This window comes from Petromyzon marinus, chromosome 39, assembly GCF_048934315.1.
Source record: "Petromyzon marinus isolate PM22_M1 ecotype Great Lakes invasive population chromosome 39, UKy_Petmar_22M1.pri1.0, whole genome shotgun sequence".
Classification (NCBI taxonomy): Eukaryota; Metazoa; Chordata; class Hyperoartia; order Petromyzontiformes; family Petromyzontidae; genus Petromyzon; species Petromyzon marinus.
In genome coordinates, this window is record NC_133705.1 from 4892959 (window position 1) to 4907455 (window position 14497).

Genomic DNA, 14497 nt, shown 5'->3' on the forward strand with positions numbered 1-14497 from the left:
TAACATGACATAGCAGACGAGGCTTTATTTGACTTTAATCCAAAGGGGAGTAGTAGGAGAGATGAAAGGTTGATTCGTGAGTGTGTGGTGTGCACAAGGTTTCATTCAGTGGTAAATGATTGTCTTCGAGTCCAGCGCGTTGGTGCCGTACGTGCGCATAACCTGCAAAAGAGTGGAAAGGCAGTAATTAATTGCAGACTCTTAATCGATTACCGCTCTGAGACATTGCTGTTATGTTTCTGGCTGCTTGACATTTTTAGAGGGGCCTGTGCCAAGGCTGAGCCTGAGCCCCAAGCATGGGTGGAGTTTGGGGGGGGGGGCAATACCCCCCCCCCCAAACTGGACATCTGTATGAATTTATTTTCAGCATTTTTCGATTAAGATTAGAAATACATTATATGCACCCACCGTTCCTAATGTGTGGGACAAAGCGTATAAGCATGTGTAAACTCTCATGTATTTAACACTAGCTTTATTGCCCAGCTTCGCCCGAGGCTTGGATTTTTGTCTTGGATTAATACACGGCCTACACGGAGGGTGGGGGTGCGTGACGTCAGCAGGCACACTGCGTAACGCTGCCGCATGCGGGTGACATAACAGATGTGCCGTCACTGTTCACTTGCCGTGCAAAATATATACATTGCGCCCCCTCCCCCCCCAAAAGTCTATTATACTTTTTGCATTGTGTACAGTCTGGAAGCTACCCACATGCCAAATTTCAAGTTTGTTGCATGTTCACACACCACACCAGTTACTCGTTTGAGGCCGAGTCGACCTAGGGGAGGCCCAGAACCGTTTCAAATAATCGTCACCGGTGGTGGCCGTGAGCGGGAATCGAACTCGGGTTGCCGGGTTCATAGTGCAGCGCGCTAATCACTACACTACCACTCCCCCCACACACACACGCGCGCGCGTCCATAGGTACACATACACGCGCTTGCAGCAGACGCACACAACTGTCAGGGTGCGTACGGCAGTAAACGACTGAAATAATAAAGCAATGGTGCGCGAAGAACGCCTTAGACCTACAACACATTTGTATGGCACTTTACTCGCGGAGGGTTGGGGGGGGGGATGCGTGACATCAGCAGGCACACCGCGTTATGCTTCCGCATGCGGGTGACATGACAGATGTGATGTCACAGCTCACTTGCCGTGCAAAATATATGAATTATTGCGCCCCCCCTCCCCCCAAAAAATACAAAAGTCTATTTTTATACATTTTGCATTGTGTACAGTCTGGAAGCTACCCACATGCCAAATTTCAAGTTTGTTGCATGTCGGGAAGTATGCTAAACATTTCGAACAGATACACATATTCACACATTTTCCTTTTATATACAGATGTATCAGTTGCATGTGTAGTGGAATAGCGCTGGCTGTTGGCGAAATAGGGTAACTGCGGTGTATGGAAGTACCCCCATCAGCAGGCCACGATAGACACGAGAGGGGGACATCTCGTGGAACAGTAACAGAGGGGGGCCCATCGGGAAGCCTTGGAAACCCGCTAGTAGGTGCCAGAGAGGGGGCGTGGCCGGGCGGAGCTGAGAGAAGTTGAGGGGCCCCTGTGTGGGACCTCGTGGCTGTTGCTGGAAGTGGGATCCACGTCATGCTATTCAAGATCGTCGTTACCATCTCGTCGTCGCCATCGCTGCTGCTGCCGCCTTCACTCGACATTGCGCTGCTAGATAGTTGTTTGCTGTCTCCGTTCAGCACCGTCAGTGTTAGACGGTTAGTGTTGTTTATAGGCTAGCAACAGTGATAATGTGTACCCACGTAGGGTGTGTATTATCCCGATGGTGCTCGTTAAATAAAAGTGCCTCCAAGACATTTAATATATTTAGAGGACCGCAGGGCTTGGATGGGGCAAGTTGGTGGCGGCTCACCATCTGGCTGCTGCCTTCCAAATCTGCCAAATTAGAAAACGCCCTGCAAACGTCTCGATTAGGATTCACACAGCAGTAGCAATCATCGCCCCCTACGGGCAGAGTTAATGCCCCAGGCCACTCTTGTATGCGAGATTCATCGTGGTTACTTTAGTTCTCACCTGGGCAAACTACATAATCATGAAACGTGCAAAAATCCCTGCTTGTCTCTGTGTGTGTGGCTCCTCGCACCTCTGGGTCGTTCTCTCACTCGCGCATCGAGAGCGAGTGATTGTGCGGCAATCAACGCCTTACAAAGCTGACATTTATCATTTAAATTATTCCCATCATGCGTGGCACACCCCAATGCGCTAGCCATCTTACACGACTTTGGACTTGCGACACGATAATGACTCAATGACTTGCCTCCGGCACACTTGTGCCCGCAATTTCACTCCCCCCATTTTGCTTTTGTCTCGCGATCCGTTTTCTCTAACTACGTTTATCAATCACACTACAACCGGAGTTACGACAAACCTTAAGAGTGACTGCTGTGGTGGGATGGGGGAATGGATGGGGACGTCAGGGGGGGGGATGTCCAGGCGCAAGCCCTCCCAGTACCCTCCCGTTGCACTCACGTCGGCGATCCAGTCGTTGAACGCCGACACTCGGGTGAATACGGTGGGCTTGTTGATGTAGTTGCAGCCAAAGCCCGACACGAAGCTGGTGATGCCGTGCACCTCCCACTGGCCCTCAGCGTTCATGCAGTTCAGAGGCCCCCCAGAGTCGCCCTGCTCGAGGGTTCAGGGGAACGGGGTCGCGACAAAGTTGGTGACTAATTAGCCGGGTGGCTCAGCCGCAGAGCGAGCGGCTCGCTCGTTGGAAGGTCGCGAGTTCATCTCGGGTCCGGCAGTCGATTTGGTTCATCAGCAAAACCGGAACGTTGAAATAGCCAAGCAAAAATGTGGAAAATTTGCCCACACACGTGCGAAAGAACATCACTTTTGTTCACACCTGGGTGACGCTAGTTGTCGTGCCACAGTGGCTTGATGTTAACGACCTCGCTTGGTATACAGGAGGTCGTGGGTTTGATCCCGACCCTGATCCCTGTATATTTATAATTTGCATGTTCTCCCCGTGGTCGCGTGGATTTTCTTACACATCCTCCGTTTTTTTCCCTCCACATTTAAAAACATGCATTTGGAGTACAGGGGGTGCCCGATTAACGTTGTCTCGATATGCGTTGTTTCGCACTCACGTCGCCGACTTTTTGAGGAACACAACGTCAAATTCCCCCAATATGTCGCTTTTGACTCAGTTCAGCAAAGCCGAGTCGAAAACATTGCTCGTGGGTGCGTAGCGCGGTTAGCGTGCTGCGCTACGAACCCGGTGACCCGACTTGGATTCCCGCTCACGGCCAACACCAGTGACGAATACCGTTTTCGATTGTTATTTTCGACTCGGCTCAGCTGAACTCTGCTCTGGGGGTGTATAGAGGTAATGTACAACTCGCGCATGTTCCACCATCTTCTCAGTCCCATCGTATTCTCTCGCGTGCGTAGCTACAAGTGCTCATTGTCATCGGCGCGGACTTTGTCGCGAAATATTGTCGCAACCATTCAACTCAACTCATCCACTCCTCAAGGTAAGATCATAAACATGATAGGTTGAGGTAAAATCTTTTTAAAATGCTATTTAAGATTCCTTGCTTTTTATACTAAAAGTGGTTTTCTGTTTGAGTCACTGTTTAAAAATGTCACAAATGTTTTCTATTAAAAAGGAAAACTTTTAAAGTGTACTGCTTCGAAATGCTCATAAAAATGGTTTTCAATGAAGTGTTCGTTAAGTATTAATGCTGTTTAAAGGTTTTTGAACTAATTGGTTATATAAATGTGTACATTGTGTTGTACAGTATAGTACAAGTACAGTACATGTACTGTACTATTTTGTTTGCTAGGTATGAAACATTTCCCTAAGTCACGGTCCCTATTCCGACCTTGTTCCATTGTTTTTGGGAGAAATTGTCCCACTTTGCGTCGCATAGGCAATGTTTACGCTCTTACGGTCCCTATCCCCCACCATTAACATGTATTCCTATGGGGGGAAATTCCCCGTTATATAGCTTTTCGTTATAAGTCGCAACATTCTGGTCCCTAGCCCTGGCATATATATCGGAGATCCCCCTGTATTTGGCTGCTATAAGTGTCCACATGATAAGCCACTTCGTTGAGCTATCATTTGTGATAGGCAGGTCGCTTCTGAAAAAAAGCTATATAGGTCAGTGGGGCCTTACCTGGTACAATTAAAAATGAGTTTAAGAACTAAAATAGTTTAGTTTAGTAATCCCCAGCGAAAGCATCAGTAACAATATTTGACGCTGATAAACCAAATCGATTGGGGCAGGTTTAGCCCATGACGTGACAGCTTCATTTGATTCTGTCATCGGGTGCTAGAAACGGTTATACAGCAGTCACAACAATTGCCATCCTGTCTACGCGACGATCTGACCAAACAAATTATGAATGGGTCAGTAACTCTGAACGTTTGTCATCGTGCACTGTTATGAGTCCATTTATCGCGGACAACAACAATCCAATCCCCAAGATCTCCCGCCGGTCAAACGGTTCCGGCTCTTGGGACCGGTGACCCCTTCCAGTGAAACCACACTGGCCGTATTCGCCTGCATGAGGTTTATGTACTGGCAGCAGTGGCAGCGTCTCCATCGATGTTGTTTTGCGAGGTTCCGTCGTGACCCGCGTCGATTGCTCGGCGAGAGGGGACGCAGCGCGCTAACGATGCAGACCCTTTGGGAGACGAGAAGGCGCAGTTTATAACATCGGTCGCGGCATCGTCATCGCATTGGGCCGCAGAAGCCTACGTACGGCCTGTTCTCCTGTAACGCAGCGCAGTTTTCATGACGCTAAATGAATGTGAATGTGTTAGGGAACACATTTTTTTGATAACGCGGTCTGCGAATTGGATGTAACGCGATTGAGTGAACGGAAGGAATACGCGCTTGTGCGGCTGCCTCGGCATAGCATCACACAGGATGGGATGCTGCTGGATGCTTACAGATGCTACCCACGCGCCTCAGTTTTTGTCTGGCCTGCGTACGCATCTCATGTGTTATCGCGGACTGTGCTTTACCTCTATATTTTATATATTATTATTTGTAATTCCACGATTTATCCATAACGCGGTGTTCTTCTGGAACACAACTACCACGGCATTGCAGGAGACCAGAATCCATATGACTGCACGTCTATTGTGTGGGGAGGGCGGGAGGGGTGCTGATTGTCTTTGCGCCGTGTGTCCCCGTACGTTGCAGCCAGAGTCGTAGCCATCCCCGCCGGCGCAGACCATCGTTTCGCGGATGTTGAACCACCACCACGCGGGCTTGCTGCAGGTCTCATAGTCCACCACGGGCAGGTTCGCCTGTTGCAGCGCGTCCGGGAGGTCCCCCCCGGCTACGGCGGACAGAGCGAGAGGGAGACAGAGAGAGAGAGAGAGGAGCGGGAGAAGGGCACGGGGAGACGGACGGGCGGACACAGGTGAGATGATGGTGGTGTGGCAGAGATAGGGAGACAGAGACAGTGAGTGTGAAAGTGTAGTTGTGTTGGGGAAGTCGATGGGCGAGTGAATGGTTAAGTGAGTGATTTGGTGGGTGAGTGAGTGGTTGGGGGATTGTGTAAGTGGCTGTCTTGATTGGGTGAACGATTTGGTTGAGTGATCTGTCGGGTGAGTGATTATATGGGTGAGCGGTTGGGTGAGCGAGCGCGTCTCCTCACTGACGAGACGGCCCCAGCCCGTGATGTAGCAGGGGTAGTCGTGGAGCAGCACCAGCCCAGCGGGGGGCAGGCAGGATGGCTGGATCTTGTCGCTCGGGGTCACAGGCTGCGCCAGACGGATCAGCGCGATGTCATTGCTGGCCACAAGATCATGATCAAAGGTCACAGACAAAGGTTACGGCCAGAAGTCACTGTCAAAGGTCAGGACATCACAAACAGAATGTCGTTTGTGTGAATGTGTGCGCACACGAGTAGGTGACGAGTTATCATGACTGGTAGGGTTTGTTGTTTTATTTTGTTCATGCCTCGGCTTATGAGAGCTCGGATAGCTGCATCAATTTACGGCGTCAAATTGGTGACTCTCCACGTGTTTAGTGAGTGAGCCAGCAAGCGAGTGAGATTATAAGTGAATGTGTGTATAAGTGCGTGTTTATTATTTGTGAGCGACTAGGTGAGTAGTTAGATGGGTGTTTCATAGAGTGGTTACACGAGTGAGTGCCCGAGCGTGCGGGCGTGTGAGTAGTGAGTGTGCGGACGGGCGAGCCAGGCCGACTCACCCTCCGGCCACGTTATTTCCGTTCCAGCCGCTGTGGACGAGGATAGTGGACACGTCAGAGAAGAGAGATCCTTCGTCCTGCACGCTCAGCAGGTGCTTGCCCAGACCGACGCGGTACGTGCGCGAGCTGTCACATCCGAGTCACACAGATACACACATCCGAGTCACACAGATACACACATCCGAGTCACACAGATACACACATCCGAGTCACACAGATACACACATCCGAGTCACACAGATACACACAGATACACACATCCGAGTCACACAGATACACACATCGGAAGTCACACAGATACACACATCCGAGTCACACAGATACACACATCCGAGTCACACAGATACACACATCCGAGTCACACAGATACACACATCCGATACACACAGATACACACATCCGAGTCACACAGATACACACAGATACACACATCCGAGTCACACAGATACACACATCCGAGTCACACAGATACACACATCGGAAGTCACACAGATACACACATCCGAGTCACACAGATACACACATCCGAGTCACACAGATACACACATCGGAGTCACACAGATACACACATAGGAGTCACACAGATCGGAGTCACACAGATACAGAGAGAAACACACAGATACATATATCCCCCCCTCCCCCAATAGCCTTAACAGACTGTAGGGGCAAGTGTTGTTAGCGAGAGCCTATGAAGGCTGGCACAGCACACGAGGGGGTAAGGTGGCCAGCACCACGCCCGGGCCACCTTTGTCTCCCCAGCGGCGATGTTTACACACTGCACCAGGTACTCATTTGAGGCTCAGTCGACCGAGGGGAGGCTCAGGACCGGTTCAGATAATCGTCACTGGTGTTGGCCGTGAGCGGGAATTGAACACAGGTCGCCAGGTTCATAGCGCAATGTAGCGCTAACCGCTACACGACCGCTCCCCACAGACACGCACACACACACGTAGAGAGTCACACACGGAGTCACGCGAGAGATACACACAGCAGAGAGAGAGACGTGCACAGACACACACTCCAAGGGATGTTGATGCTGGTGATGATGACGAGGTGGTAATGAGGTGGTGGTGGAACTCACGAGATGCAGTGGGCCGCCGTGAGCACCCACTGGGGGTCGATCAGGGTCCCACCGCACGTGTGGTACCAGGACCCGCTAGACAGGTACTGCAGGGAGATCTACAGCAAACACAACCACAACAAACCACCTCAACCACAACCACCACAACCATAATCTCATCAAAATGTAATAAGTGGCTCCGACACGGTAAGAACTTTACGTTGTTTATTAATAAATCTTCGGGACAGTTTGGTCGTCTCTCTCACTCTCACTGCGGATGTTACGCCGCCCAGGCGGCTTCGCTGCCCAGCGCCACGTGGCGCTCACCCCGCTCGCTAACGCGCTGCCGACTGACAGCGCGCCGGGGAGCAGCTGAGCGGTTGGAGGTCGAGCCGCCACGTGGCCGATGAATATGGCGGGGCAGCAGCGACGGGAAGCTCCTCTTGGTCTTCAACACCAACCCCGCACCTTGCCCCGGCCCCCGCTTATATGCGCTCCCCGGTGGCTAAGCCCCGCCTCTGGCCACGCCCCTCCTGGAACTTTCGGGAACGCTCCAGAGGTTTCCCGGGTGGATCCGCCCCCCCCCCCTATGCTCCAGATATAAACTCTACCATAGAAAAACCATAACTGCATAACAAGTAACGCCCCAGATTACACAGGAGATGGCGCTCTCATTACAAAAGTACACCAACAAAACACAACCACAGTCGCATCAACCACCACAACCACCGCGACCACATCAACCACCACAACCACATAAACCACCACATCAACCACCACAACAACCACATCAACCACCACAACCACATCAACCACCACAACCACATCAACCAGCATAACCACATCAACCACCACAACCACATCAATCACCACAATCACATCAACCACAACCAAATCAACCACCATAACCACATCAACCACCATAACCACATCAACCACCATAACCACATCAATCACCACAACCACATCAACCACCACAACCACATCAACCACCACAACCACATCAACCACCATAACCACATCAATCACCATAACCACATCAACCACCACATCAATCACCATAACCACATCAACCACCACAACCACATCAACCACCACAACCACATCAACCACCATAACCACATCAACCACCACATCAACCACCACAACCACATCAACCACCACATCAACCACCACAACCACATCAACTACCACAACCACATCAACCAGCACAACCACATTAACCACCACATCAACCACCACAACCACATCAACCACCACAACAACTACCATAACCACATCAACCACAACAACCACCACAACCACATCAACCACCACAACAACCATATTCACATCACTCACTACCACATCAACCACAACAACCACAGCGACCACTTTCACATCACTCACGACCACAACTAGCACAACAATCACAACAACCACGTTCACATAAACCACAGCTACACCAACAAAAGCACAGGCACATCAACAACAACAACGGTGGCCACAAAGCAACATGCACTACACGTAAACACACATCCACTTGGACATATAAAACTCCACATGCACACGTACAGGGCGTGCTGGATGAGGACCACTCACTTGGACACAAAGATAAATACCCCCCGTATAGCCTTTAACAGACTGTTGGGGCAAGTGCTGTTAGCAAGCACCTATGAAGGCCGGAATGGTACACGAGGTGGTGGGTGGGTGTCCAGCACCACGCCCGGCCGCCTTTGTCTCCCCCAGTGGCGATGCTTACCGCAGCAGGTACTCATTTGAGGCTGAGTCGACCTAGAGGAGGCCCAGGACCGGTGTTGGTGGCCGTGAGCGGGAATCAAACTCCGGTCGCCGGGTTCGTAGCGCAGCGCGCTAACCGCTACACCACCGCTCCCCACAAATAAACACTAACAAACGTATGTACTATGTATAGTGACATCGGGGATGTCACTGTATGGTGCCGGCCTGGGAGGGCCGTGACGTGTGTGTAGTACCAGCCCCAGCAGGGGCTTGGTGAGCACTGGGATAGCGCGGGCACCACGCACGTCGTGCAGTGCGGACTCCCACAAGGGGGAGTGGGAGAGTGTCAGCCCAGGGGGAGGGTTGCCCCGGGCCATGGCACTCTGGTTGACCCCGTAGAGAACGTTAACCCGGAGTGTCCACAGAGGGGGCCCCAGGTGGGGGGGCTAGGGGGTGATCATGTGTCCGGGGAGAGCTCTCGAGAGGGATTGGCGGAGCCGGCCCCGACCCGGGAGGATAAAAGGTGGGTCCCTGAGAGGGACCGGGATCGCTTCGTTCTACAAGCTGGAAGCTCTACGTTCTAAGTGCTACGTCTGAAGAGGCACCAACACGTGGCCGGGGAACTGAGTGAGGGTCCGACCCATCATAGCCGTAACTCCTATGTAAAGTGTAGTTAGCTGGGTGGTCACCACCCTAGGCTGTTTCTGGTAAAGGGGGGGGCAGTTACCCCTTTTGTATAAACGTGTTGCGAATGAAAGTGTTGCCTCTGAAGAATAACGTCTGCGACTCAGTTGGACTCACTACACATGTATATATAGGGACAGTGTGGCATCTGTTGACCATGGGGGCTAACTATGGGTTTGGGTGCGCGATACAACGGCCAACCATAAGGGGAGTGTAACTGGGCAGGGGGTCAAGGCGGGGATCAATCGGGAAGCTCCTGCAACCAGCAGGAAAGTTCCAGAAGTGGGGCGTGGCCAGAGGGGGGAGCTTGGCCACGCTGGGGGACATGTAAGGGAGAGGCAGCCAGGGGTTCGGGGCTGTCATGGGGGTTTGGGGCCTGGCTGCCGTCACTGTCGTCTCTTTATCGTCGCTGCCGCTGCATAGCTGATCCGCTGTATGGTCCTCATCGTTGTCGCCGCTATATAGTCAGACAGCTATATAGTTGTACGTCGCCGATGTGGACGTATGGGTGGATCAGCTATATGTAGCCCAGCGTGTATGTTACTCAGTGACCCTGTCCGTAAAAGTGTCGAGAAAAAAAAACAAGGGACCCTCTAAAAGTTGTCTCGGGAGTCGCCTCATTACATATTTAACACACGGAGAATACGTCACCACGTGTAAGCATTCATGGCTCGTGGAGCCAGGCCGAGGCACGCACCTGCCAGGGCCAGCTGTTGGGTCTCGCGTCCACCCCATTGACCACGCGGCTCTCGATGGGAGGGTAACTGGGCACTCCGCAGCCCCGGGCGGTCGCTGTGCAGAGACACGGGGACGCCAGGGAGACACGGGGGAGACGTGAGGGGGGCAGGGGCAAGACAAGGGGAGACACAGGTGCAATGTAGGGGAGATGTGAGGAGACACGGGGAGACACGTGTAAACATGAGGAGACAAGGGGACACACTGGTGGACCATGGGGAGACACGTGGAGTCATGGGGAGACATTAGGGAGACACGTGGAGACAGGGAGAGACATGAAGGAGACATGAGGGAGACACGAGACAGGGGGAGACAAGAGGGAGACATGAGTAGACATGAGGGAGACACGAGGAGACACGAGGAGACAGGGGGAGACAAGAGGGAGACAAGAGGGAGACATGAGGGAGACACGAGGAGACAGGGGGAGACATGAGACAGGGGGAGACACGAGGACACATGAGGGAGACGAGGGAGACAAGAGGGAGACATGAGGAAGACACGAGGAGACAGGGGGAGACATGAGGGAGACACGAGGAGACACGAGGAGACAGGCGGAGACATGAGGGAGACACGAGTAGACATGAGGGAGACACGAGGAGACACGAGGAGACAGGGGGAGACAAGAGGGAGACAAGAGGGAGACATGAGAGAGACACGAGGAGACAGGCGGAGACAAGAGGGAGACACGAGTTGACATGAGGGAGACACGAGGAGACACGAGGAGACAGGGGGAGACAAGAGGGAGACACGAGGAGACAGGGGGAGACGAGGAGACAGGAGGAGACACGAGGGAGACACGAGGAGCCAGGGGGAGACATGAGGGAGACAAGAGGGAGACATGAGGGAGACACGGGGAGACATGAGGGAGACAGAGGAGACATGAGGGAGACAGGGGAGACATGAGGGAGACAGGGGGAGACATGAGGGAGACACGAGGAGCCAGGGGGAGACATGAGGGAGACACGAGGAGACAGGGGGAGACATGAGGGAGACACGAGGAGACAGGGGAGACATGAGGGAGACACGAGGAGCCAGGGAGAGACAAGAGGGAGACACGAGGAGACAGGGGGAGACAAGAGGGAGACACGAGGAGACAGGGGGAGACATGAGGGAGACACGAGGAGACAGGGGGAGACAAGAGGGAGACACGAGGAGCCAGGGAGAGACATGAGGAGACAGGGAGAGACATGAGGGAGACACGAGGAGACAAGGGGAGACACCCTATGAGACTGAGAGTTATGGAGGAAGCATGGTAAAGGGTTGCTGCTCCTATTGATTATATATAATTATAATACGCCTTGCTATAATGATGATTGTGGTAATGATGATACTACTGCCACTGATGATATTGTTAATGCTGCTGATTATGACGGTGATAATATTCCCGTTTCTGATGAAGATGACCCAAAATGTTCGTGATGGTAATGATGTTAAAATGTATAACTGTTATTATTATGATGACGATGATGACGACGATGATGATGACACCCACCCTGCACCAGGAGGAACACGGATGCGATCAGGGCGAGCATCTTGTCCGAGTCTCGTCCCAAGTCGGTGAGTTCCTCCCCCTTTATGGACCCTGTGAGGAAGAGGGTGGAGGAGAGAAGAGGTGGGGGTGACTCAACACCAGCCATCACCACCCCCCACCCCTCACCACCCCCCACCCCTCACCACCCCTCACCCCTCACCACCCCTCACCCCTCACCACCTCCACCCCTCACCACCCCTCACCACCTCTCACCCCTCACCCCTCACCACCTCTCACCCCTCACCACCTCCACCCCTCACCACCCCTCACCACCTCTCACCCCTCACCCCTCACCCCTCACCACCTCCACCCCTCACCACCCCTCACCACCTCTCACCCCTCACCCCTCACCACCTCTCACCCCTCACCCCTCACCCCTCACCACCTCCACCCCTCACCACCTCTCACCCCTCACCACCCCTCACCCCTCACCACCTCCACCCCTCACCACCCCTCACCACCCCTCACCCCTCACCACCCCTCACCACCCCCCACCCCTCACCACCTCTCACCCCTCACCCCTCACCACCTCTCACCCCTCACCACCTCCACCCCTCACCACCCTTCACCACCTCCACCCCTCACCACCTCCACCCCTCACCACCTCCACCCCTCACCACCCCTCACCACCTCCACCCCTCACCACCCTTCACCACCTCCACCCCTCACCACCTCCACCCCTCACCACCTCCACCCCTCACCACCCCTCACCACCTCCACCCCTCACCACCCCTCACCACCTCCACCCCTCACCACCCCTCACCACCTCCACCCCTCACCCCTCACCACCTCCACCCCTCACCACCTCCACCCCTTACCACCTCCACCCCTCACCACCTCCACCCCTCACCACCCCGACTTCCTCACCTTTCTCACGACCTCCAGCGATAAAGTCCTTAACTCTTTTTCACGAAGGTGATGGTGCCGATGGTGTTGGTGGTCTTGATGGTGGTGATGACGGTGGTGGTGGTGATGATGACGGTGTTGATGCCAATGATTGCGATGTTCAACGTCCCGTACCCCCTCGCGCTCACGACTCCAGCTGCCGCGTTTCCCTGGGGCTTGGGCCAACGTAAGGGTCCACAAACATAGGTGGGGAGATAAGCCTCGGGCACACAACAGTTATTGCCCTGTAAAGGATGCAGTGTTGGGTCAGCGCGTGCAATGTGGGTGGAATTGCTTGACCAATGTTGGCGCATCGCTCAACGTTTACTGGGTACATCGCTCGCCATTGGCTCTCAACGCATCAACAGACACACGTGCTGCACGAGTCTTGCTCTCTCACGACCTTGATAAGCATCGTAATTATTAGCGCAGAGTCATCAAGTACGGCCGCCACAGGAGGGTCCCAGCGTTGGGATGTTTTGGCCAGCACTGCTTGTACGTTGCGTGTGAGGAAGCGGGTGAACGCGGAGACAGGCTAAGCCGAACAGGCGGAGATAATACAAACCGCACACTCAGGGCGTATTATCCAAGAGGCATAGTAGGCCTTTAGTTTTAGTAGGCCCTAGACACAGTAGGCACGAAAACCATGGGTGGCAAGGCGAGGTTTGAAACAATTAGCTTTGATAAGGTTTAAATAAAATAAAAAAAACCTCAATATCCCGAAGGGCCAGTTAGGGTGAGGTTTTCAGGTTTATTATGAAAAGACGCCATTTCGGGTTTTTGCAGGAAGCCTGACTGAAGTAACGGACTGCGGAAGCCCGGTGCCCGGAAATCAGAAATCTTGGCATTACCTGAGTTACTAGCGTCATCACACGAACCCAATTTCCACCGCGAGCAGGATCATGGATCAGGACCTAAATGAGGATTTACTCGATTCCGAAGAATATGATAATGATGTCGTAATTGTGATGGAGAAGAATGGAGTGGCCGACGAGGAGAAGAATGGAGTGGCCGACGAGGCGTCGGCGAACGCAGGGAAGGCCAGAGGACACTCGATGGGCCAGTTTTGGCGCTCCTTCACCGATGATCTGGAACCGCACAAGTTGAAGAGTGCCGTCTGCAAACATTGTCGCGCCAAATTCAACCATCACAAGACGAGTGAGCAGGCGATGAGGCACCCAAATGCATGCGCCGCTTTTCGGAGGGCAATGAATGGCACCGAGATAGATGATCGTCCCGAGTGGTATGCGTTGAACAAAAAGCGGGCGAAGTCATCGAAGGCAAGCGGCAGCTCAATTCCATCTGCATCAAATGCTTCGTCGATGAAGCAAGAATCGATCAAAGATCACCTAATACCCAAGCTCGATAAGCGAACCAAGGAGAAGTTCAAGCAGGCCATAGCAATGCATTACTTTGTCTCGGGCACGTCGTTCCAGCGGGTCTAGCAGGAGAACCTGGTGATCACTGTGAAAGCCCTTCGCCCAGATGCAGTGCTGCTGAACAGGAAGAGGCTGGCCGGACCATTGCTCGACAGGGCGTACATCGACATGAAGAAGAAGGTTGACACCGTCCTGGACAATAAGACCATTTGCCTGACATCTGATGCGTGGTCAAAAATCAAGAATGATTCGATTGTCAACTACATGGTCACATCGCCGTCCACAACATTGTTT

The 14497-nt window shown here is 53.1% G+C and overlaps 1 protein-coding gene across 1 annotated transcript; it reads right to left on the reverse strand.

Moving 5' to 3' along the window:
* LOC116950576 (chymotrypsin-like elastase family member 2A) lies at positions 1–12941 on the reverse strand. The gene is made up of 9 exons (XM_032968475.2): positions 12807–12941; positions 11901–11990; positions 10371–10465; positions 7292–7389; positions 6211–6336; positions 5654–5790; positions 5187–5332; positions 2504–2656; positions 1–162 (listed from the first exon to the last, which is right to left on the reverse strand). The coding sequence occupies exons 2-9, from the start codon at positions 11938–11940 to the stop codon at positions 106–108; spliced, it is 852 nt and encodes a 283-aa protein (XP_032824366.1). The 5' UTR covers positions 11941–11990; positions 12807–12941; the 3' UTR covers positions 1–105.
* Between the last annotated feature and the right edge of the window lie 1556 nt (positions 12942–14497).

Excerpts from the sequence above, each read along its gene's own strand:
- LOC116950576 (XM_032968475.2), bottom strand. The coding sequence starts at position 11,940 with ATGCTCGCCCTGATCGCATCCGTGTTCCTCCTGGTGCAGG. Across the intron at positions 7,390-10,370 it reads CCAACAGCTGGCCCTGGCAG|ATCTCCCTGCAGTACCTGTC; the intron begins GTGCGTGCCTCG and ends TGTTTGCTGTAG. Across the intron at positions 5,333-5,653 it reads GGGCTGGGGCCGTCTCGTCA|CCGGGGGGGACCTCCCGGAC; the intron begins GTGAGGAGACGC and ends TGTCCGCCGTAG.